Raw genomic sequence first — 26,412 nt, 5'->3', positions numbered from 1 at the left:
TCTCCCCATGCGTGCGTGGCTTTCCTCCCACATTCCAAAACACTCCAATGTCAGCTGGGATAGGCTCCAGCATACCCGCAACCCAAGTGAGCATAAGCGGTACAGAAAATGGATGGATGGATGCTAACAGACTGGCTAACAACAGAACAGCTTTTCAGGCTCTCTTCTTGCTAGAGTTAGTAATTGAATGAAATACGATTGACTGACACTCTCGTGTATTTATTTCCTGTTTTTATTGTATTTAAATGGCAAAGCATATGACCAAGATTGTGTTATACACACAACATTGTTACACACACGTTACATGTGGCGGTGATGTTCAAAGTGATCAGAGTCTTGACAGGTGAGTCCAAGTGGTGCAGCTTCATGTACCGCTGCTGTTGTCAGGAGCACAGGCGTGATTGTTAAGCTGGTACTTGTAGGAGAACCTTTCATCACACACGCTGCAACTCAGCACTTTCTCTCCAGTGTGTGTTCTCGTGTGTCTAACAAGTGTTGTTCGAACGGAAAAGCGTTTGTTGCAGATTGAACAGGCGTATGGTTTTTCTCCCGTGTGTCTTCTCATGTGTGTTTTCAAATGTTGACTCTGTACAAAACTCGCACCACAGACTGAACAGGAATAATATTTTTCTCCAGTGTGTATTCTCATGTGTGTTTTCAAATGTTGGCTCCGAAAAAAACGTAAATTACAGAATGAACAGGAAAACGGTTTCTCTCCGGTGTGTCTTCTCATGTGGGCTGTCAGAGTGGCGCTCTGAGAAAACGCGTGACAACAAACTGAGCAGACGTATGGTTTTTCTCCTGTGTGGATCCTCATGTGCCTTTCCAGAGACGATTTGCGGTTGAAAGCTTTGCCACATTGAGAGCATTTCCACTTTCTGTCAGTGTGACATGTCATGTGTGTCTTTAGAGTTTTCTTGTTGCCGAAGCTCTTGTCACAGTGGTGGCATTTCAAGCGTGTGTTGTCAGGGTGACATGTCATATCAGCTGTAGAGTCTTCATCATCATCATCATCAGTGTCAGGAGAGTGTGACGTCGTGTGCTCACTATCTGATAGTGGAGCTAAGAGCTTGTCTGCTGGTGATCCTCCACAGTGGTCTCCATCAGCTTCTGTTGGAGGCTCCGCCTCTCTCTTCTCCTCACCTTCGTCTTCATCATCTTCACTCTTCACAATGACACCGATCACTGGGAACTCCTCCGGTCCTTCCGGATGCTCTCCCTCCTGGCTGATGCTGTGCTCCTCCTCCTCCTCTTTAATCTGTGGCTGCCCCAGCTCCACCCTGAAGCTCCACTCCTGCTGCTCGGGCAAATCATCTTCTTCGCTGCTGTCTGCAGGACACAAGAAAAGAAACAAATTGGAAATAAGAGTCAAACAAAGCTTCCTTGTCAATAGTCTCCTTCATCCCAGCAGGGGGCAGTGTTGGCCTTCCTCCAATCCAGAGGCTCAGTCCGCGATGTCCCGGAAGTGCCGTAGAGTCGTTTCAACCCAGGAAGCCCCACAGCAGCCAGAACCTTGAAGAACTGACTTGGCGGATCTCGTTTTTTGACCACCTGGACAATGTCAGCCCCACCCAGGCACTGCAAGCAGTGTTACAATGTCCTCCAATACATGTCGTGTGCATCCAGTACACTGGAATTTGTTCAAGACTGCCAGTTGTGTCCAGTGTTCATATATAAAGCTGAACACGTGAGAGGAAGAAGTCAACCAACCTCCTCCTCCGTGTGCTTCTTCTTGATGCTTCCTGAAAACGGCGTCCAGTAGTTGACGTTGTCGCTCGTTCTCCTCTTTTGTTCGAGAAAGTTCCTCCTCGTACTCTGCTATGGTTCTTTCCAACACTACAAATATTTCTTCAACAGCCGCAGTTAGTCGCTGATTCACCAACGCTCTCAGCATTTGGACTTGACACATTTTCACACGATCCCACTTTACACTCACACTCGGTCTCTGCTTAGCGATGTTGATCACTTCCGCGTGTCTTTGTTAGCAGCTAGCATGCTAAGCTAGCTTGAGAAGCTTCAGATTTTATCCTCACGAGCATAAAACTCTCTCTCACGGCCATTTAATGTGTTAGTCTTTCACATTAAATCTTTGTTCACAATTGTGCGTTGTGCTTTTCTGTGCATGCAAACGTCGATATAGTTCCAAGATGGCCGCCAATGTACGCATGCGCTTTGTTGTTTGTTGAAGCCAGCTGCGAGTCATGAACGAGCCGTTCAAAATAGGCAAATACTCACTACTTGGGGACTCACGGGTATTCGTCTCCGTTAACTCAGTTACTTACCAACCCCCGCTACCGCTCGCTAAATGAAGAAAGGAAAGAAGATAACATGTCGGTAGTTGTGAAACTCTAAATGCATTCTGATGAATGTGGAAAATGTGAGACTCAAATCAGTTGCCCCTTACCCTTCCTGTCCGAACCGAACTGCATCACGGTTACTCGACGGGGGCTTCAGTCCCACTAAAATGTTCTTAAGCCCCCCTAAATAATTTGATATATTTTGATAATAAAAATATGATAATAATGATAATAATAGTAGTAGAGTATGTCTGTTAAATCTGTTGTGTTTTTCTAGTTGATGGTGTTCATGTGATCCCAAAAAAAATTCAGCATGTGTTTTCATAAAAATTTAACGGTGGCCTAAAACAATTGAGTAGCTCTACGAAATCTGTCCAAAAGTGGGAAATCTATATCCCGGTTCTTGTTCGTTATTTGTTTCTTGGATTTCCTAATGTCTACTACATTCATTCATATCCTGTGCATTTCCGGGGGGCTAAGCCCCCTAGGGACGCCCCTGATCCACACAAATCCACAAAGACGTTTTCAATGACTGAAATGACAATTTATTGTAGTCAATCAAGCCATAAGACATATGGTTACACTCAAAACAAAATCTCACTTTCATACGAAAATACAACCCTAACCCTAAAAAAATGTAATTTGACATACATTCAAATAAATAATTAAATAAAGAAAATAAAATCATCTGCTCAGATTTCAAAACAGAAATATATGGCTGTTGTAAGGTGTATCCAAAAATTACCAGACCTGCACAAATAAAAGAAAATGCTGATCTAGCTTTTATTTTGAAGGCCAAAACGTCAGATACATTTCCAATCTTCCTGCCAGCGAATCATTACAAACAACGTCCAGCTATTACTGCGTGTACCATTCAAGTAAAGCGTACGTGCTCTGGAAAAGTACCGTTCTCGGGGGACGCAAACACACTCACCAACAGCACTGAAACACTTCCTGCTCTCCAAAATAAAACAGGTCACTCGCCAATAGTCACCACAATGCTAACAACCATAAATATCCGTGCATCCCACAAAGTATACTGGCAGGCGTGCACGTGAGATACCCGATGGGAGAAGACGTAGAGGAGCTGCACGGTTAGCAATGCGTTCTTGCGTGTGTGACCAAGTTACATTTCACGGAGAATGCTTTGCCGCAGACTGTACAGGAATATGGCCTCTCCCCTGTGTGCGTTCTCGTGTGTTTAATCAAATTACATTTAACAGAGAAGGTTTTACCACAAACTGAGCAGGGAAATGGTCTCTCCCGCGTGTGTATTCTTGTATGTGTTGTCAAACTTTCATTATGTGCAAATGTTTTACCACACACTGTGCAGCTAAAAGACTTCTCTCCCGTGTGTATTCTTTTGTGCTTGGACAGTGCTGAATAATTCTTAAAACGTGTGCCACAGACTGAGCAGGTGAAAGGTTTCTCTCCGGTGTGTGTCCGAGTGTGTTTCATCAGGCTACCTTTGTCGCAGAATGTTTTACCGCATATCGAACAGCAAAACGGTCTCTCCCCGGTGTGTATTCTTGTGTGTATTGTCAAACGTTCATTTCGAGTGAATTTTTTACCACAGACTGAGCAGCTAAAAGGCTTCTCCCCAGTGTGTGTTCTTGTGTGTGTCTCAAATTGGGCCTTTTGGGAGAATCTTTTGCCACAAACTGAGCAGACATAAGGTTTCTCTCCTGTATGGATCCTCATGTGTACGTTCAGATTTGACTTGGTGCTGAAGGTTTTGTCACACTGCGAACATTTCAAGCATGAGTTGTCAGTGCGGCGTGTCTTATCTGCTTTCGAGCCTTCATCATCAGTGTCATGAGATGCCGACGTTGTGTTGTCGCTGTCTGATAGCGGAGCTAACAGGCTGTCTGCTAGTGATCCACCAGCTGCTTCATCTTCACTCTTCACAATGACACGGATCACTGGGAACTCCTCCAGCTCTTTGAGACGTGCCGCCTCCTGACTGATGCTGTGTTCCTCCTCTTCCTCTTTAATGAGTGGGGGCTGTGGCTCCTCCTGCTTCACCCTGGAGCTCCACTGCTGCTGGTCTTCTTCACCGATGTCTGCAGCACACAGGAAGACAAAAGACGTCTAAGAAAAGTCATCTAAGTTCTTCTAGCCATGTTTGGAAAGGGTGCTCAGCCTTTTTTGACAGTAAAGGATGCAGGGCTTCCTTGTTTTCTTCAAAGGCTTATTCCCAAGCATACCATTCCACGCAGCAAAGCTATGAAAGCAATGGTGGACCAGGTACAATGTGACCAGCCACCACCTCGGCCGCTCGTTACATTGACCACTGGAACTACTACAGTATATTTTCCCTGGAAGCTCTAAGCAGTAGATCAGCAATGTAAGCAACTGAAGACTGAAGACTACAATGTGCACTTACATGCGGGTGAAAATACAGGACGCCATAGTGGACATGGTAAATTAGCCTCTACGCTGCACTGCATGACGACGACACTTTATTGCTCCAATCTTTTTAACACGAATTGACAGAGAGCACCAAAGCTTCATGCGGATTCACCTGTTTGTCATCATTTTAATCCTCAAAGTTTGTACTCTGCCATATGGTGTGGTCTGCCGGGGGAGCAGCATCGCAGGGCCTGACAGGAAGAGGTTGATCAAGGAGACCAGCTCTCTCCTGGGGGGTCCTCCGGAACAGGTAGAGGAGGTGGGCAAGTGGATGATGACAGCCACACTGTCCTCCAAAAGGACCAAAGTCTCACACGCCCTCCAACACACACTCACTGCACTCAGGAGCGCCATTAGTGACAGGACGAGACCTCCAAAGTGTGTCAAGGAGAGATATTGAAGGTCTTTCCTTCCAGCAGCTGTCAGACTGTACAATAAAAAAGTGCTCTAAAAATTCTGAACAATAAACGTGCAATAACCATGCAATAAACGTGCAATAACTAGTGATGTTACAAGTGGTGCCGGGGCTTCAAAGCGTGTGTCGAGTAATCGAATGGGCGCTTCCACGAAGCGTGTACCGAGGCTTGATTCATTGGAGGCAGGGGCCGGAATTGATGACGACCGAAGCATCGCTGCCCGGCTGTACCACGTGACGGATTCGGGAAGTGGTTCAGAATTTGCCCAATGTTTACCTGTCCCTCAGAGATATAAACCCCTCAGGCTCAGACATTAAAATGGGGGGTTCTGTTCTGTCCAAGTTACACAAGCACTTTCACTGAGCCCAAGCTAGGTGACATCAAACCATGATGAAGCTAGCATAGCACATGATACCGGAATCATTTATGGACATGAAAACATTCAGTATTTTATGTATACTGTATATTTTATCCCACACTTTGTAGATGAATCATTTGGCTACAAATTATTTGCAGTACATCGCCATTTCCAAGAGCCAGAACAGATCAGCATTCAATCCATCACACATGAAGACACAGCCGCCTGTAATTGCATCCGCGGCCAGCAGGTGGCATCGTGTGCACATGAACCTTCAAGAAATGAAGCCGTTCTCGAACCAGTTGATGAAATGGTTCAAAGCTTCATCTCACCATCAGTAGCAATAACCGTGTAAGACACCGGTGACCTGGTCATCGTGTAGACTGTATATCATTGCTGATTGTATTTCACTACCCTGTTTTTGCACTTTATCCGCTCTTGTGTTTCGTACTGTAGTCTTGTGTGCTACTGTGCTTTTGTTGCCGTAACCTGAAATTTCCCCTTGTACGACTAACAAAAATCTGCCAAATCTTAATCTTTCTGATCTTATCTAAGTAAGAACGAGAAATGAACAAACCTGCTCTGTGCTTCCTGAAAACGGCGTCCAGTAGTTGACGTTGTCGCTCCTTCTCCACTTTTGTTCGAGAAAGTTCCTCCTCGTACTCTACTGTCGTTCTTTCGCACATTTTCACACAACGTCAACACTTTAAATTCACACTTGAACCCTGCTAGCATGTGATGCTAACTTCCGTGTCCCTCTTTGCAGCTTGCATGCTAAACTAGCACACTAAGATAATGCTAGCCTGAGAGGCTTTAATGTGCGCCGGGACGAGTTTATCCTGGCACGAATAAAATATTATATCACTGACGCTCAATCATTTTGTCATTCATATTCAAAAGTTTTTTTAACAAATCGTAGTTTTTGTCCAAAGGGGACCGGAAAATATATCCAAGATGGCGGTCGCTGTACACATGCGCAGTATTGATTTACTCAGAAATAAATGGTGACTCTACGTCAACCAATAATCAAATACAATTCTGAAGGAATTTTTGTAAAACGTCAAATGAGACACCAGAGAATTTTTCCAAACAACGCGTCACCACTTGGAGTAACCAGGCTGTGCATCATCGGTGATGACGTCACTACGCCACGCCTTTTACTTTGGGGATTTACTTGCCATGCACTCCAATGCCTCGGAATACTCGAACCGGTAAGAACTTACTTACCGGTTCACACTTTTACTTAACGATTGTTTTTGTTTTGTTTATGAAAGAACGATATTCACGTTTAATAGTTCAAACGTGATTTCTGTCGTCTCTGAACTTTGCAGCTCTTCGGACAGGTTTAGCTTGCTAGCTGCTAAAGTGATCAACACGTCGCGAACAAGATCAAGTTTGGATTGTGTGGGAAAATGGAAGGAACGATATATCCGATGTTTACTGTAAATCGGTTCTAGTGATACATTAAAAAAAAAAGTCACTTTTGCAGAATAGGTGACCTTACAGATGTTAAAACATACAAAACGTACAAAAAGTCATTTTTATTCAGTTGTGACATTTCATTCAATAAAACGTTTTTTTTTTTTAAATTAAATCACCATTTTGAATAATTTATTATGACGTTCCGCGACTGAACAGTTCACACACAAAAAGGCCCGAATATGCGTCAGGTGTTAAGACGAAAGCAGCACAATTGGCGGTCAGGTAAGGCCAATGAAGAGGCATGAAGATCCAGGATTCGGCTTTCCTGCGCTGAGAACCTGGACGCACAAACCCAACATAGACTACAAGTAGACTCGCCGCACACATGAAACCGCCGTGTTAGATGGGAATCGAACCGAAGTCCGAAACGTGTTGCTTTTGCTTATTACACAGTAACAAAGCAGAGTGTCCAACTTGCCGAAGAAACATCTACAAAAACAACATACACGTTCCTCTCATGTTCATCTAAGTGTAATCCAAAGTACAAAAGTTCCTCTAATGTCGGACAGCAGCGCCCCTGCAGGTTTGCAGCTGTACTGCAGCCATGTTCGACGTAAACAGTGTGTCCTTGTCCTTGGGGAAAGTTCCTTTGACTCGTCGGCGGCTCAGCTCAGGCCCATGCCTTGCTGCTTGCTCATGTCCGTGCACACAAAGAAGGTCTTCAGCTCGCCTTTTCCCTTCACGTTGATGAAGCCGCGACATTCGCACGAGTAGCCCAGCTTGTGCAGCACGTCTGACGTTTCTTCCGTCACCTGACACACACACACACACACACACACACTTAATTCAATGTCATAAATGAAACATTTTGTACAGTGGTAGAGGTCCCCTATGTTACAATGTTACATCTCCACTTAGGTATTTTACATATAATTCATTATATCTTGTTAAAATATATTATTTGTGTTAATAAAATAACCTTAAAAAAATGACACAATAACCAAACAATACCTCCAAACTACTGAATGTATTTTTAACTGTGAAAACCTTAACGCAAATAATATCTCCCAAACAGCGGATGCCCCACCACACATAATACAACCACCAAAAACTACATTTTAATGGCAAATATCTCAACACAAAAAATATACCAAAATACCAACTAAAAGAGACAAAAATGGCGTTTTTAACAATTGAAGCCCTACCACAAATAATAGCTCTGAAAAATGTGTTTTTAAAAGCAGATGCCTTAACACAAATTATTACTAAATACAGCCAAAAGCTTTTTGATGCCATACCACAAATGATGAAATACTAACTCCAAACTATATCATTTTAACAGTGGAAATATACCTCCAGAATATATCTTATATAAAAATGACATTTTTAACTGTGAAAAACCTTAACACAAATAATATCTCCCTAAGAGTGGATGCCCCACCACACATAATACAGCCAACCAAGAACTATACATTTTTAATGGCAAATATCTCAACACAAAAAATATACCAAAATACCAACTAAAAGACACAAAAATGACGTTTTTAACAATTGAAGCCCTACCACAAATAATAGCTCTGAAAAATGTGTTTTTAAAAGCAGATGCCTTAACACAAATTATTACTGAATACAGCCAAAAGCTTTTTGATGCCATACCACAAATGATGAAATACTAACTCCAAACTATATCATTTTAACAGTGGAAATATACCTCCAGAATATATCTTAAAAATGACGTTTTTAATTGTGAAAACCTTAACACAAATAATATCTCCCAAACAGCGGATGCCCTACCACACATAATACAGCCAACCAAAACTATACATTTTTAATGGCAAATATCTCAACACAAAAAATATACCAAAATACCAACTAATAGAGACAAAAATGACGTTTAACAATTGAAGCCCTACCACAAATAGCTTTAAAAAATGTGTTTTTAAAAGCAGATGCCTTAACACAAATAATTACTAAATACAGCCAAAAGCTTTTTGATGCCATACCACAAATGATGAAATACTAACTCCAAACTAAAACTCTCATTTTAACAGTGGAAATATACCTCCAGAATATATCTTATATAAAAATGACGTTTTTAACTGTGAAAACCTTAACACAAATATGCCCCACCACACATAATACAGCCAACCAAGAACTATACATTTTTAATGGCAAATATCTCAACACAAAAATATACCAAAATACCAACTAATAGAGACAAAAATGACGTTTAACAATTGAAGCCCTACCACAAATAATAGCTCTGAAAAATGTGTTTTTAAAATGATGAAATACTAACTCTAAACTACATAATTTTAACAGTGGAAATATACCTCCAAAATATATCTCATATAAAAATGACGTTTTTAACCATTGAAGCCCTACCACAAATAATAGCTCTGAAAAATGTGTTTTTAAAAGCAGATGCCTTAACACAAATAATTACTAAATACAGCCAAAAGCTTTTTGATGCCATACCACAAATGATGAAATACTAACTCCAAACTATATCATTTTAACAGTGGAAATATACCTCCAAAATATATCTTATATAAAAATGACGTTTAACTGTGAAAAACCTTAACACAAATAATATCTCCCTAAGAGTGGATGCCCCACCACACATAATACAGCCAACCAAGAACTATACATTTTTAATAGCAAATATCTCAACACAAAAAATATACCAAAATATCAACTAAAAGAAACAAAAATGACGTTTTTAACAATTGAAGCCCTACCACAAATAATAGCTCTGAAAAATGTGTTTTTAAAAGCAGATGCCTTAACACAAATAATTACTAAATACAGCCAAAAACTTTTTGATGCCATACCACAAATGATGAAATACTAACTCCAAACTAAAACTATCATTTTAACAGTGGAAATATACCTCCAGAATATATCTTATATAAAAATGACGTTTTTAACTGTGAAAACCTTAACACAAATAATATCTCCCAAACAGTGGATGCCCCACCACACATAATACAGCCAACCAAGAACTATACATTTTTAATGGCAAATATCTCAACACAAAAAATATACCAAAATACCAACTAAGAGACAAAAATGACGTTTTTAACAATTGAAGCCCTACCACAAATAATAGCTCTGAAAAATGTGTTTTTAAAATGATGAAATACTAACTCCAAACTACATAATTTTAACAGTGGAAATATACCTCCAAAATATATCTTATATAAAAATGGCGTTTTTAACCATTGAAGCCCTACCATGAATAATAGCTCTGAAAAATGTTTTTAAAAGCAGATGCCTTAACACAAATAATTACTAAATACAGCCAAAAGCTTTTTGATGCCATACCACAAATGATGAAATACTAACTCCAAACTAAAACTATCATTTTAATAGTGGAAATATACCTCCAAAATATATCTTAAATAAAAATGACGTTTTTAACCATAGAAGCCCTACCACAAATAATAGCTCTGAAAAATGTGTTTTTAAAAGCAGATGCATTAACACAAATAATACCACAAATGATGAAATACTAACTCCAAACTAAAACTCTCATTTTAACAGTGGAAATATACCTCCAAAATATGTCTTTTAAGAGGTTATTGCTGGTAAGGCATCAACTACATATAAAATGTTACTTTTTTTGCTATATTGTCTGCTTATTGCATTATTAGTGGTAAGGCATTAACTGTTAAAAATATTAGTTTTATTTGTGTTAAGGCATTAACTGTTAAAAATATTAGTTTTATTTGTGTTAAGGCATTAACTGTTAAAAATATTAGTTTAATTTGTGTTAAGGCATTTTTATGCCTTAACACAAATAACACAGGTATTATATATATTTTCTTTGTTTCCCAAAAAGAAACAGCAGGTTTTTTCCATATTGTTTCTCTGTGGCGCGGTATGAAATGATCCGTGAAGCGGCGTCTGATTGGGGAGGGCGCTCATTCAGCATGAGTCATACATATGTTAGCCAAAAGGAAAAGAAGCAGCAACCTTGCAGCGAATCAACTCAGGAGGAAGCCGTACACAGTAAAGAAGACAAATGTTAGGTTGCTACGGCAACGCTTCCAAAGCACCCCCCGCTCCAATGTGAAGAGGTAATAATAAAAAGTAAGCGTACTTGGATCTTTCCCAGCTCCCCTGTGCTCTCCATCCTGCTGGCCACGTTGACGGTGTTGCCCCAGATGTCGTACTGAGGCTTCCTGGCGCCGATCACGCCGGCGATCACGGGGCCGTGATTAATTCCTGCACAGGAACGCACATTTTGGGATGTTACATTCAATCATACATCGATTAAATTTTTTTTTTTTTTTTTTACTTTAATAATAATTTGGAGTGCATGAGAAAGTTCATTCATTTTTTCACTTTCTACCGCATATAAAAAAATATTGAATATATTTAAATTTTATATTTTTTTAAATAAAATATTTTAAAAATACAATAGAGTGAGAAGAAAAAAATCGGAAATATTGATACAAATAATTTCACCTAAAAAAATATTTCTGCACAAAAAAAAAAAAGAATGTTTCCAAAACCTTTTTTTTTTTTACACATTTTTATGACTAAACCCTAACCCGGGGGTGCTGGAGCCTATCCCAGCTGCCTTGGGGCGAGAGGCGGGGTACACCCTGGACTGGTGGCCAGCCAATCACAGGGCACATATAGACAAACAACCATTCACACTCACATTCATACCTATGGACAATTTGGAGTCGCTAATTAACCTAACATGTTTTTTTTTTTTTTGGAACATGCAAACTCCACACAGAGATGGCCGAGGGTGGAATTGAACTTGGGTCTCCTAGCTGTGAGGTCTGCGCGCTAACCACTCGACCACCGTGCAGCCCGTTTTTGTTATTATTATTAATATTCATTCATTTTCTACCGCTTATCCTCACGAGGGTGGCTGGGGGTGCTGGAGCCTATCCCAGCTGTCTTGGGGTGGCCAGCCAATCACAGGGCACATATAGACAAACAACCATTCACACTCACATTTATACCTATGGACAATTTGGAGTCGCTAATTAACCTAGCATGTTTTTGGAATGTGGGAGGAAACCGGAGTACCCGGAGAAAACCCACGCATGCACGGGGAGAACATGCAAACTCCACACAGAGATAGCTGAGGGTGGGATTGAACTTGGGTTTCCTAGCTGTGAGGCCTGCGTGCTAACCACTCACCACCATGCAGCCTGCATGAGGAAATGTAGCTAGCTTTGAAAACACGCATTTTATTTACTGTACACAGTTCCAGTACATACCGGACTTAGTTCTTGATCACAGAGCTGTGGGTTGAAGGTAATCAGACGATGAAACGTAAACGCGACAAAGGAGCGACTAAAGCTTTGTAAAACACGTTACGTTATGCAGCTGCCGTGTTGAAAAGCTTTTCCATTCGCTTGAAAAAGGCAAGAAAGCAGCTCCACTTGACACACGACCATAAATCCGCAAACAGGTTATGAAATTTAGCGGGGGTGGGGGTGGTGGTGGTGGGGGGGAGGTGAGTCTTCCCAAAAGTGGGATGACATCAGCTTCCAACCACGCTGCGTTGCGCTGCGCACGTTGGCGCGGCCCCACGCCGCTACGGCTGGCTCGGCCCACTCACCCACACGCAGCCTGAAGCTGTTGAAGGAATGTCGGTTGATGCCGTCCAGCTTGCCCATCAGAGCGATGGCGAACTCCACCATGATCCCGATCTGGGCCTGCTGGCGCTCCCTGTCCTGGAAGAGGCACGCAACATTCGGCATTTTAACATGAACAAAGTAGCTGAAAGGCTGCACTGCTATCATGCAGTTAGCTAACAGTTGGCATGCTAAGCGGCAAAAGTCCAAAGGCAATTCTTCAGTGTCCTTGCTTAAATGTATTATACCATTTTGACATCGTTAAAATAAAAAAATGCTAACAGCCCCTAGCAAGATGACACCTAGTGCTGAAAGTGCCAAAGGAGTTCCAGAGTGTCTTTACATCATGCCATGTTTACTGTATGTATTTGCATTTAGACATGCATAAAATGGTAAAATGCTAATATGCTAACAGTTAGCATGCTAACACCCAACAAGATAGCACTTAGTATTGAAAGTGCAGAGGAAGTTGTAGAGTGTTATTCCATCATGTCATGTATCTATTTGCATTTAGACATGAGTAAAATGGCTAACATGCTAACAGTTAGCATGCTACCACCGAGCAATATAACACTTAGTATTGAACGTGCCAAATAAGTTGGAGTGTTTTTACGTCATGTCATGTATGTATTTGCCTTTAGACATGAGTAAAATGGCTAAAATGCTAACAGTTAGCATGCTAACACTTAGCAATATAACATTTAGTACTGAACGTGCCAAAGAAGTTGGAGTGCTTTTACGTCATGTCATGTATGTATTTGCCTTTAGACATGAGTAAAATGGCTAAAATGCTAACAGTTAGCATGCTAACACCTAGTGAGATAGTACACTGAGTATTGAATGTCCCAAGGAAGTTGTAGTGTTTTTACATCATGCCATATATGTATTTGCCTTTAGGCATGTGTAAAATGGCTAAAATGCGAACATGCTAACACTTAGCATGTTAAAATTTAACAAGATAGCACTTAGTTTTGAAAGTGCCAAGGACCTTGTAGTTTTTACATCATGTCATGTGTGTATTTGCCTTTAGACATGTGTAAAATGGCTAAAATACTAAGTTAGCATGCTAACACCTAGCAAGATAACCGTATTGAATGTGCCAAGGAAGTTGTCGAGTGTTTTGCCATGTGTTTTTACATGCCATGTATGTATTTGCATTTAGATGTGTAAAATGTCCAAAAAATGCTAACAGTTAGCACATTAGCATCTTAGCATGCTAGCATCCAGCAGGGTAGCTCCAAGTACCAAAAGCGCTCCTTACAGCATGCCGTGTATGTATTTGCACTTCTTGGGAGAACACAGTGGTACACGGTTAGCATTAGCATTAGCATTAAAGGTCCAGACACACAAAAGGTTGTGTTCATAGTAGAACCTACTAGAAGTTCATTTAAACTGTCTAAATTCCAGCATCAATAAACTGGAACGTCTGCCACTTGAAACAGTGGAAAACTCCCATTTTTCCGGAGCCAGCGCCGGTCCGCCCTCGGCGTGACCCCAGCGTCTACCCCACCTGATTGTTCTCCTGCCCGGGCGTCCCGCTGAGCCCGGCCGCCGCCATGTACGTGCTGCCAATTGTCTTGATCTTCTCCACGCCGCTGAACTTGGGCTTGGACAGCAGCTGCGTTGAAGACACCAGGAAGGTTAGCAAGCTGCTTCCATTTCATTTCTGCCTTTTGGAGGACCTTTCCGGTGCTTGGGTGGGAATGTTCCTCTCCGCTCACCTCGTCAAAGTCGGCGATGATTTCGTTGAGGAGTCGCAGGCATTCCAGACCTTCCTTGTTGATATCGCACTCTGTGTAGAACTCTTTGAAATCCGGCACTGAGGCGAACATCACGCACACGCAGTCGTATGACTTGTAGTAGAGGTCCTGTCGGAAAACATCAATCTGGCGTTCATTTCAAATGGGAATTTTTAGGCTGGAAAATGTGGAATTCTGTGAAAACCAGGATTTTTTTTCCCCAGTGTTGGAAAACAGGCTGAATGTTTGGAATTATGTTTCTTCATGTTGGAATGGTTTGAATCGGCTGAGAAATGTCTTTGGGAATTTTGGGACTGTGCAAAATAGCCTAAAACCTGAATGAGCGTTGGAATCCTTTGGGAAAAATGCCATATTTTTCAATAAGAATTTCTGTAGAATTCTGGGAAAACATTTTAATTTTTGGAATGTTGAAGATAGATCACCTGAATGTTTTGAATGAGCTGAATGTCCTGGCTGTAGAATGATCTGAATTGGAAGAACGATGTGGATTTTGGGTTGGGTTTGGAAAAATGAAGGAATTTTTGGAATGTGGAAAATTGTTAACCTGAATGTTTCAATACTGGAACGCTTTGAAAGCAAAGGAAAAGTGTGGGAAAATGAAATTAATTTCACAATGAGAATTCTGGCCTGGAAAAATGAGGAATTCTGTGAGAGCCGGGAATTTTTAGAATATGGATATATTGTTACCCTGAATGTTTTGATGCTGGAATGGTTTTAATGGGTTAAAAAACATGGGAAAATGCCATTCATTTCACAATAGGATTTTTCAGGCTGGAAAGATGAGGAATTCTATGAAAACCAGGAATTTTTCCCAAGTTGGAAGCTTGAATATGTTGAATTTGCTGAATTTTTTTAATGCTGCAGGTGTGGGTAAATGACATTGATTTCACAATGAGAATTTTGGACTGGACAAATCAGGAGTTCTGTGAGAACCGGGAATTTTTGGAATGTGATTGAATGTTTTGATGGTGTAATGGTTTTAATGGGTAAGAAAACATGGGGAAATGCCATTCATTCATCAAGCTTGAATGTGTTGAATTAGCTGAATGTTTTAATGCAGGAACACTGAGTCAGTGGAGGAATGTGGGAAAATGCATTTCATGTAAAATTGGAATTGGGCTGGAAAATGTGGAATTTTTTTAAATATTGGCAAAAAGCCTGAAAGTTTTGAATTATTTAGCTGAATGCGTTGACGTTGAAATGTTTTGAATCAGTTGAGAAATATGGATGTAGTAAGAATTCCGAAGATAAACAGAAAAAAGAAAATGTGGAATTCTGGGAAAACTAAGAATTCTTTTGTTAACCTGAATGTTTTGATGATGGAATGGAATACAGTGGCCAATACACTGGAATACATGTGTAGGTTAGGAAATGTACAAGTAAGAAGAATTCTTAAGGAAAATTGTCTTTGGAAAATGTGGAAATTCCGGCTCAGCAGGAATTTCGATGATGTGCAAAACGGCTAAATGTTGGTAATTTTTTTTAGCTAAAAATGTGTCCTTACTGAGGTGAATGTTTTCATATTGAAATATTTTGACTCCGCGGCAAAATGTGAGTCATTTTCAACGGGAATGTTGTCTTCAGGAATGATCTTCATCCAGGTCTCACCTCGTTCTTTTTGTTCTCCCCGACAAAGAGCGAGGCCACGTGAGCCGGCAGCACGTTCTCCAGCAGAAGCCGGTTGAGGTTCTCCCGGGTCTCGATCTCGTCCTGCTCCGTGTGGTTCTTGTACTTGAGCAGGAAGTCCTGGCGGAAGCACGACTCGTTCTGTAGGGACACGACAAGGATGGGTTTGAAATAATAATAATAGTAGAAGAAGAAATAATAATAATAATAATAACGCAAGCAGAAGGCAGAACCTGCTGTGAGATGATGAGCATGGTGACCAGGAACAAGGTGATGTAGATGCAGCTCATCACCTGAGGGTGCTTCACCAGGCCGACCAGTCTCAGGATGGACTCATCTTCTATGCTGTGAGGAAATACTGCATGTTGGGATGCGGCCATATTTGACTTGAAATTTCTCTAATTCTCAATTTTCCGATATCGATCTCAGACGATACCGATATGTGTAACCTGGGTGCTGGAGCCTATCCCAGCTGTCTTCGGGCGAGAGAGGCGGGGTACACCCTGGACTGGTGGCCAGCCAATCACAGGGCACATATAGACAAACAACCATTCACACTCACATTCATACCTATGGACAATTTCGCTAATTAACCTAGCATGTTTTTGGAATGTGGGAGGAAACCGGAATACCCGGAAAAAACACACCAATGCACACAGAGATGGCCGAGGGTGGGATTGAACCCTGGTTTCCTAGCTGTGAGGTCTTCACGCTAACCACTCGACCACCGTGCAGCCCGACATCCATATTTAATTCTTATAATATTTTGACTTTCTCGTACCTTTATAACTTTGATTTTAAATTACATTTTTTATTTGTTATTTAGTTGATTTCTCATAATATTACAACATTCTTAAATATTTCCATTTTATGCTACTAAAATGACATTATTTTTCCTTATTATATTGCAATGTTAAGCTTGTAAAATTATGGCCTTTTTGTCGTTAAATTAAAACTTGTTTTTCTTCATATTTTCTCCTTATTCTTATAAAATGACTGCTGTTATTGGTTGGTTGTTTTTTTTTAGTTTGTAGTTGAACTATATTTTATTAAAAAAAAATTTATTTAAAAATTAATAAATAAAAAAAATCTGCTGCAGGCAGTGCTTTGGACAACCCTGATTTAATATGACCATACAATGACATAATGGGTACCATAGTAACTGTCAAAATCACTATATTGACAGTTACTATGGTACCCATTATGGCATTGTATGGTCATATCACCTCGTACTTCGGTACATGACTTAAATTAAATAAAATAAAATTAAAATTAATTAAATAAATATTTTTATTTTTTATATTTATTTTTCTTACCTTTTTAAAATACAAAATAGCAGAATTAATGTGAAAAATATTTATTTATATTTATTTTTTTTTATTTTTTTTTCTTACCTTTTTAAAATAAAAAATAGCAGAATTAATGTGAAAAATATTTATTTTTATTATTTTTTAATATTTATTTTTCTTACCTTTTTAAAATACAAAATATCAGAATTAATGTGAAAAATATTTATTTATATTTATTTTTTTATTTATTTTTCTTACCTTTTTAAAATAAAAAATAGCAGAATTAATGTGAAAAATATTTATTTGTATTATTTTTTAATATTTATTTTTCTTACCTTTTTAAAATACAAAATATCAGAATTAATGTGAAAAATATTTATTTATATTTATTTTTTTTTATTTTTCTTACCTTTTTAAAATAAAAAATAGCAGAATTAATGTGAAAAATATTTATTTTTATTATTTTTTTATATTTATTTTTCTTACCTTTTTAAAATAAAAATAGCAGAATTAATGTGAAAAAATTAAATTAAATTAAAACCATATTAGGAAAGCAGGAAGTGAACAAATGTAACAGTTAGTGATTGTAAAAGTACCAGATTTAATAAGCTTTGCTTCTTCCTACTCCTTTTGGACATGTGGAACTGGGAACTGATTATGGGATGCACTCAATTGGAATCTGATGCATGTTCAAATGAAATAAAACCATTACCATTACCATATGTGGTCAATTAAAGGGCGCACACCCCAGAATATGGACACCTATTACCTATATATATTGAACATTATTATTATTATACATATGGTATATACTACAGTACATTGTAATATTCCCAGTATGTGATGGTTCTGGAAGATCAACATCCAATAAGGTCGCTCACATTCAACAAATCACTTTAATCCTCCTCATGTGTGACTTTTCCACCACGTCAGTCGCCTCCTATTGCAGTATCAGACATGCCTACAGTATATATTCTATGTATATATATATATATATATATATATAATATCTAAATACACATTGAGTCCCCACCTGCTGCAGTTCCCGGCCCCAGGAATCTGAGCGTAGAGGACGCCGGCGTAGGCCACAAAGAGAGCCCTGTTGGTGCTGAGGATGATGACGTAGTACACAGTGGAGGCCAGGGTGAGGAAGAGCGCTTTGAGCTCCAAGCTGACCCGCAGGAAAACCCCGCAAGCCACCAGGGATAAGATGCAGCAGTACACGGAGTACTACGTGGGAGACAGAGAGAGGCTGCGTATTACTATGGACCTGACATGACATATGGAGTAGATTAGTAACTATTAAAAATGTATGAGATTGAATAGGAAATGAGTTTGATGTCCAATTATATAACATTTGCATATAACATTAATGAAAAACATGAACAAATATATATATATATATATATATTCAATTGTGAACAGATTAAAAAATAAACACAAACAAATATTGTTTGCCTAAGTATGCATGCCTATTGTTTGTATGTATGTATATATATATATATACATATATATATATATACACATGTGTGTGTATATATGTCTAATAAGTATTTAAAAATATATAAATATAAAAAAAATGTATAAATATTTTTCACATGAATTCTGCTATTTTTTATTTTAAAACGGTAATAAAAATAAATATGAAAAATAAATATCAATAAAAATAAATATTTTTCACATGAATTCTGCTATTTTTTATTTTAAAACGGTAATAAAAATAAATATGAAAAATAAATATCAATAAAAATAAATATTTTTCACATTAATTCTGCTATTTTTTATTTTAAAAAGGTAAGAAAAATAAATATAAAAAAAATTATAAAATAAATATTTTTCACATTAATTCTGCTATTTTTATTTTAAAAAGGTAAGAAAAATAAATATAAAAAATAAAAATAAGAAAAATAAATAAAAATAAAAATAAATATTTTTCACATTAATTCTGCTATTTTTTATTTTAAAAAGGTAAGAAAAATAAATATACAAAATAACATAAATAAAAAATAAATATTTTTCCACATTCTGCTATTTTTTGTTTTAAAAAGGTAAGAAAAATAAATATAAAAATAATAAAAATAAATATAAATAAAACTAAATATTTGTCACATTAATTATATTTTTTATTTTAAAAAGGTAAGAAAAATAAATATAAATGAAAATAAATATTTTTCCCATTACCTCTGCTATTTTTTATTTCAAAAAGGTAAGAAAAATAAATATAAATAAAAATAAATATTTTTCACATTAATTCTGCTATTTTTTATTTTAAAAAGGTAAGAAAAATAAATATAAAAAATAAATATCAATAAAAATAAATATTTTTCACATTAATTCTGCTATTTTTTATTTTAAAAAGGTAAGAAAAATAAATATCAATAAAAATAAATATTTTTCACATGAATTCTGCTATTTTTTATTTTAAAAAGGTAAGAAAAATAAATATAAAAAATAAAAATAAATATCAATAAAAATAAATATTTTTCACATTAATTCTGCTAGTTTTTATTTTAAAAAGGTACCAAAAATAGTACGAAAACGTCCTCACAGGCAGATAGAAGAGTCCTTCCTGTAGGCCCACTTCATGGGAACCATTTGCGTGCCCAAGGTCCGGAACATCGCTGGAACATTCCGGCAAACGTGTCTGAACGAAGCACTGAATTGTGGCGGCATTGTGGGAAAAAATCCGAGAGGAAAAAAAAAGTTGTAAATGTGCGATGTCGCTTTAAGGAGATGAAAGGGCGGCTTCTTTACCAGGTTGAAGATTGCCAAGATTATAATAACCGCAGTGGCGACGGCGGCCAGCGGGAGGCGCACACATGGCTTCTTCACCACCGACTCCGAGACGGCAGCCAGCCACTGGCAATTGGACAGCTTCTCTGGAAAAAGACGCTACACAAACACATAAATACATTTTTAAAAAAACAAGATGGCGCATAACAACATGCGTCACATTCATCTGCACACCAGGAATCTGTAAAGACCGACCGAGTCACGAGGTTAGCTATAGAAAGATTCAGGGCATGGCTTCCAGAATGTCTTTCTATTCTAACACTGGCTAATTCTAGCAAAGGACTTCCACTGAGGTATCGTCCTACTAACCGCATATAAGACGCTCTCTAGGCAAAAAGTCTGAAAAAGACAAGTTGTCGTATATTATGGGTGTAGAAATGTATACGTGTAAACATATTTACAATGGCGTGAAAATGCAATTTTATATGTTGTCATTTTTTCCAAAAACTCAAAGACGTCGGCTTATATTCGGCTTCTGAAGGGTTATACATGCAAATCAACAGGGGACCCGACACGACGAGTAAACGTGTTTTTTTTTTTCAATTTGTTTTTCATTTTGTTTCACAAAATATTTTTTTCCACAAAACTGGTCCCGAAAAAAGTTGTGTTGTCTTATATTCGGGGTAGAGATGTTTGTACATGCAAATCAATGAGTGGGTCCACACACCTTCAAAACAGTTTTTTTTAAATCTCAAATTGTCTTTGATTTTGTCTCATAAAATTTTTAAAAAACAGGCTTTGAAAATGTTTGTCTTATATTCGAGGTCAAGAAATTTCTACATGAAAACCAACAGTTGGCACCAGGGGAGTTGGAAACCGATTTGACAAAGTAATTTTTAAATCTAATAAACGTCTTTGAGTGTGTATTATTAAGTATTTCTTCAGAAGCTGTCTTTCAAAAAGGATGCGTCTTATATTCGGGGTCTGAAATGTATACATGCAAAACAACAGATGGCTTCAAATAAAGTGATAACATGGTTTTGACATCAAATTGTCTTTGATTTTGTCTCATACAATTTTTAAAAACAGGCTTTGAAAATGTTTGTCTTATATTCGAGGTCAAGAAATTTCTACATGAAAACCAACAGTTGGCACCAAGGGGGTTGGAAATCAATGACTTCAAATGTGATTTTTTTAAAAAGATGTTTATCCCAAAATGGGGTATTGAAAAACATGTGTCTTATATTCGGAGTCTGAAATGTGTACATGCAGAGAAACAGATGGTTCCAAATACAGTGAAAACATGGTTTTGATATCAAATTGTCTTTGATTTTGTCTTAGTAAATATTTCTTCCAAAAAAACGAGTCTTCAAAAAAGATGTCTTATATTCGGGATCAACATATTTATACATAGAAACCAACAGTTGGCTTGAAATGACTTCAAATGTGATTTTTCATTTTTTAAAGAATAAATTTGTCTTAAAAAGATGTCTTGCCCAAAAATGGATGTTGAAAAAGATGTGTCTTATATTTGGGGTTTAAGAGTTCATGTATGCAAACCAACGGGTGGCTCTAAAAATACTTCAAAACATGATTTTTTGTCAATTTTTAAAGAGTAAATTTGTTTTAAAAAAAATATGTTTTTCCCAAAAAGGGGTATTGAAAAAGATGTGTCTTATATTCGGAGTCTAAATTGTGTGCATAAAGAGCAACAGATGGCTCCAAATACAGTGAAAACATGGTTTTGATATCAAATTGTATTTGATTTTGTCTTAGTAAATATTTCTTCCAAAAAATGAGTCTTAAAAAAAAATGTCTTATATTCGTGATCTACAGATTTATACATAGAAACCGACAGTTGGCTCAATATGACTTCAAATGTGATTTTTTTCATTTTTTAAAGAATAAATTTGTCTTAAATGATGTCTTCCCCAGAAATCGATGTTGAAAAAGATGTGTCTTATATTCGAGGTTTAAGGGTTCATGTATGCAAACCAACAGATGGCTCTAAAAATACTTCAAAACATGATTTTTTTTCATTTTTTAAAGAGTAAATTTGTTTTAAATATATGTTTTTCCCAGAAAGGGGTATTGAAAAAGATGTGTCTTATATTCGGAGTCTAAAATGTGTACATGCGGAGCAACAGATGGCTCCAAATACAGTGAAAACATGGTTTTGATATCAAATTGTCTTTGATTTTGTCTTAGTAAATATTTCTTTAAAAGAAAAGAGTCTTAAAGATATGTCTTATATTCAGGATCAACAGATTTATACATAGAAACCAACAGTTGGCTTGAAATGACTTCAAATGTGATTTTAAAATTTTTTGGAAAGAATAAATTTGTCATAAAAAGATGTCTTTCCCAGAAATGGATGTTGAAAAAGGTGTCTTATATTCGGGGTTTAAGGGTTCATGTTTGCAAACCAACAGTCGGCTCTAAAAATACTTCAAAACGTGATTTTTTTTTTCATTTTTAAAAAAGTAAATTTGTTTTTAAAAATATGTTTTTCCCAAAAATGGATGTTGAAAAAGGTGTCTTATATTCGGGGTTAAGGGGTTCATGTATGCAAACCAACAAGTTTAAAAATAATAATAATAAATTAAAAAATAATAAATAAATAAAAATAATAAATTAAAAATTAATAAATGTATTCATTATATTTTATTTATTTTATTGATTGTAATAATAATGAAATAATAAATAAATATAATTTAAAAAATATTTTTTTATCATATCATCATTGATTTTGTCTTAGTGAATATTTCTTTAAAAAGAAAGAGTCTTAAAAAAATATGTCTTATATTCAGGATCAACATATTTATACATAGAAACCAACAGTTGGATTGAAATGACTTAAAATGTGTTTTTTTTCTTTTTTTTATGAATAAATGTGTTTTAAAAAGATGTCTTTCCCAGAAATGGATGTTGAAAAAGGTGTCTTATATTCGGGGTTTAAGGGTTCATGTATGCAAACCAACAAGTGGCTCTAAAAAATAAAAAAATAAAAAAAATTAAAAAATTAAAAAATTAAAAAATTAAAAAAATTAAAAAATTTAAAAATTAAAAAATTAAAAAATAATTTATAATAATAATAATTAAATAATACATAAATAAATATAATTAATTTTTTTTTTTTATCATATCGTCATTGATTTTGTCTTGAAAAAATATTCCTTCCAAAAACAGGCCTTGACAAGGAGGGGTTGTTCTCTATTGGGGGCCAGTAAGACCCACGATATAGTTTGTCGTTATCCCCTCCCTGCTAAGAAAGGGTTAGCAAACCAGCTCTGCAAATGTTAATGGAAGCTTTCAACACTGACCTGTAAGTGACCAGCAAAGCAGATGGCCAGGGTCAACAGCAGGACACACACCAACGCTCCAAACGTTATTCCTAATATCTGTCGGCTGAGGGGGTTTCATGAAAGGACCAGGTGTGTCGGCATCGAACACTGTAGCAGCATACTGTAACGTATATATGAATGAATGCTCCAAAAAAAAAAACACGCATACTCACTCCTTCGTGACAAACATCTGGATGAGGAAGATGCAGAGGAAGATGAAGGTGGCACAGCCGACGTAGTGCTTGAACATGGGCAGATCCAGCGCTCGGTACTTTGAGAACAGCAACACAAAAATATTGGAATCGGCACAATTGGGAATGCCTTCAATGAGGAAGTCACCTGTTTTTCCAGATCTTTCTTCGGAAACCATATAGCTAAACTCCCGCTCTCCTCCGATTTATACCATTGCCTGTAAAATTTAAAAATATTAGACCCCCCCTGAAACGGACTTTATTGTGTATATTTACCTCCTCCAAAAGTGGACTTACTTGCTGCTGAGCTCGTCTATGGTCGTCGTCATCTCGTTGTGCAGCTCCTCATCAAAGCGACTCTTCTGGGATTTGTTCCTACGCCGGAAATGCACACGACACATGGATGACTTCCAACACACGCCAATCGGGAGGATATGCTTCAGAATTTGCTTGGTGGGCAACAAGATTCATGGATTTTACGCATATTATTATTATTATTATTATTATTAGTGAGGAGTAAAATAAGAGAAGATGCCAGGGAGAGAAGATACATAAGAAGGAGTTAAACCAGGGGTGGGAAAACTTTTTGACTCGCGGGCCGCATTGATTTAACATGCGGGGGGGGGGGGGGGGGGGGGGGGGGGACTATACGTATATTTTACACGTAACAGTCCACCTGATATTATTGTATCTGTAAAAGTGTCATCCAATCTGCTATTATTATTTATTATTTTATATTTATATTTAAATATTTTATATTTAAATATTTTATATTTAAATATTTAAATATTTTAATATTTTATATTTAAATATTTAAATATTTTAATTTTTTATTATATTATTATTATTATTATTATTATTATTATTATTAGTATTATTATTAGTATTAGTATTATTATTAGTATTATTATAGTATTATTATTATTATTGTGTCCCTTATTTCAGGAGCACTTTGTAAACAACAGACCACATCAAATTGATAAAACCATCAAAATTGATAAAAACATACCATGATGCCAGTTCGTATGTTGAGTTTAAATGAAATACTTTGGAAAGAACGGACGGGCCGTATTCAAACACTTGGCGGGCCGGATGTGGCCCCCGGGCCGTAGTTTGCCCACCCCTGAGTTAACGGATGTTAGATGAGCTTTAATCGGGAGTGTCTCTTCTGTTTCGGAAAACCCCGACTCTATCTAGCAGGAAGGAAGCCCTCGCACAGATGCACGCAGCAGATACATACTCCCCCCCCCCCCCCCCCCCCCCCCCACATCGTCCCCCCCCACCCCACCCGTTCCGTGTTAACAGGATGATAATAAAGACAACACATGCTAGCCTCGTAAAACGGGAGCACATTGAGCAAGAACTGCAGTACACCTGCTAGGGTTAGTTAGTAGTACAGTTAGACCACTTAGTAGTAGTAGTAGTAGTAGTAGTAGTACTCAACCAGGAAGTAAGGAAGTATTTCCATATACTGTGATACGTTCAGCAAGCATTTTTAGGGACAGTACTATAAAAAAAGTACACATGGATGTACTGTGGAGTAGTCAGTGTGCAACTTGGATAACAGTATGGAGTCACCATCAAGACGCAGTCATGGTCGCGGGCTGCACGAGTGCTGCCGACAGTGGGTGAGCTGCGGTGCATCAAGGCATAAACGTGAATCCCAACATGTGCTATGGCAGGGTGAAGCTTTTGGGGCTACGGTCAAACATGGTGTTATGGTCTGGGGCTGCACGAGTGCTGCCGACAGTGGGTGAGCTGCGGTGCATCAAGGCATAAACATGAATCCCAACATGTGCTACGGCAGGGTGAAGCTTTTGGGGCTACGGTCAAACATGGCGCTATGGTCCGGGGCTGCACGAGTGCTGCCGACAGTGGGTGAGCTGCGGTGCATCAAGGCATAAACATGAATCCCAACATGTGCTACGGCAGGGTGAAGCTTTTGGGGCTACAGTCAAACATGCCGTTATGGTCCGGGGCTGCACGAGTGCTGCCGACAGTGGGTGAGCTGCGGTGCATCAAGGCATAAACATGAATCCCAACATGTGCTATGGCAGGGTGAAGCTTTTGGGGCTACAGTCAAACATGGCGTTATGGTCTGGGGCTGCACGAGTGCTACCGACAGTGGGTGAGCTGCGGTGCATCAAGTCATAAACATGAATCCCAACATGTGCTATGGCAGGGTGAAGCTTTTGGGGCTACGGTCAAACATGGTGTTATGGTCTGGGGCTGCACGAGTGCTGCCGACAGTGGGTGAGCTGCGGTGCATCAAGGCATAAACGTGAATCCCAACATGTGCTACGGCAGGGTGAAACTTTTGGGGCTACAGTCAAACATGGTGTTATGGTCCGGGGCTGCACGAGTGGTGCCGACGGTGGGTGAGCTACGGTGCATCAAGGCATAAACATGAATCCCAACATGTGCTATGGCAGGGTGAAACTTTTGGGGCTACAGTCAAACATGGCGTTATGGTCCGGGGCTGCACGAGTGCTGCCAACAGTGGGTGAGTTGCGGTGCATCAAGGCATAAACATGAATCCCAACATGTGCTATGGCAGGGTGAAGCTTTTGGGGCTACAGTCAAACATGGTGTTATGGTCCGGGGCTGCACGAGTGCTGCCGACAGTGGGTGAGCTGCGGTGCATCAAGGCATAAACGTGAATCCCAACATGTGCTATGGCAGGGTGAAGCTTTTGGGGCTACGGTCAAACATGGCGTTATGGTCTGGGGCTGCACGAGTGCTGCCGACAGTGGGTGAGCTGCGGTGCATCAAGGCATAAACATGAATCCCAACATGTGCTATGGCAGGGTGAAGCTTTTGGGGCTACGGTCAAACATGGCGTTATGGTCTGGGGCTGCACGAGTGCTGCCGACAGTGGGTGAGCTGCGGTGCATCAAGGCATAAACGTGAATCCCAACATGTGCTATGGCAGGGTGAAGCTTTTGGGGCTACAGTCAA

The 26,412-nt window shown here is 38.4% G+C and overlaps 3 protein-coding genes across 5 annotated transcripts in view; all 3 read right to left on the bottom strand.

The window, feature by feature from the left end:
- Window positions 1-231: 231 nt before the first annotated feature.
- Window positions 232-2,146, bottom strand: LOC131139728 (zinc finger protein OZF-like). The gene is made up of 2 exons (XM_058089601.1): window positions 1,711-2,146; window positions 232-1,329 (listed from the first exon to the last, which is right to left on the bottom strand). Exons 1-2 carry the CDS (start codon window positions 1,907-1,909, stop codon window positions 365-367), a joined length of 1,164 nt encoding a protein of 387 aa, XP_057945584.1. The 5' UTR covers window positions 1,910-2,146; the 3' UTR covers window positions 232-364.
- Window positions 2,147-2,866: 720 nt separating this feature from the next.
- On the bottom strand, window positions 2,867-6,795 carry LOC131139734 (gastrula zinc finger protein XlCGF8.2DB-like). The gene is made up of 2 exons (XM_058089609.1): window positions 6,061-6,795; window positions 2,867-4,360 (listed from the first exon to the last, which is right to left on the bottom strand). The coding sequence occupies exons 1-2, from the start codon at window positions 6,167-6,169 to the stop codon at window positions 3,393-3,395; spliced, it is 1,077 nt and encodes a 358-aa protein (XP_057945592.1). The 5' UTR covers window positions 6,170-6,795; the 3' UTR covers window positions 2,867-3,392.
- A 181-nt stretch (window positions 6,796-6,976) lies between these two features.
- Window positions 6,977-26,412, bottom strand: part of LOC131139707 (adenylate cyclase type 2-like) — a 39,635-nt gene continuing 20,199 nt past the window's right edge. For 2 of the 3 annotated variants that reach the window (XM_058089558.1, XM_058089560.1), the window contains 14 exons: window positions 23,752-23,829; window positions 23,603-23,672; window positions 23,437-23,534; window positions 23,243-23,327; window positions 19,941-20,078; window positions 19,735-19,842; window positions 18,220-18,416; window positions 16,131-16,242; window positions 15,880-16,038; window positions 14,233-14,379; window positions 14,022-14,129; window positions 12,496-12,610; window positions 11,011-11,135; window positions 6,977-7,717 (listed from right to left, as the gene is read on the bottom strand). In XM_058089558.1, the coding sequence (XP_057945541.1) occupies window positions 7,571-7,717; window positions 11,011-11,135; window positions 12,496-12,610; window positions 14,022-14,129; window positions 14,233-14,379; window positions 15,880-16,038; window positions 16,131-16,242; window positions 18,220-18,416; window positions 19,735-19,842; window positions 19,941-20,078; window positions 23,243-23,327; window positions 23,437-23,534; window positions 23,603-23,672; window positions 23,752-23,829 (1,687 nt within the window). In that variant the 3' untranslated portion in view covers window positions 6,977-7,570. The remainder of the gene's footprint in view (window positions 7,718-11,010; window positions 11,136-12,495; window positions 12,611-14,021; window positions 14,130-14,232; window positions 14,380-15,879; window positions 16,039-16,130; window positions 16,243-18,219; window positions 18,417-19,734; window positions 19,843-19,940; window positions 20,079-23,242; window positions 23,328-23,436; window positions 23,535-23,602; window positions 23,673-23,751; window positions 23,830-26,412) is intronic. The other variant, XM_058089559.1, reaches the window with a different exon arrangement.

This window comes from Doryrhamphus excisus, chromosome 12 (assembly GCF_030265055.1).
Source record: "Doryrhamphus excisus isolate RoL2022-K1 chromosome 12, RoL_Dexc_1.0, whole genome shotgun sequence".
Lineage (NCBI taxonomy): Eukaryota > Metazoa > Chordata > Actinopteri > Syngnathiformes > Syngnathidae > Doryrhamphus > Doryrhamphus excisus.
This window is presented reverse-complemented; position numbering and strand designations above follow the sequence as displayed.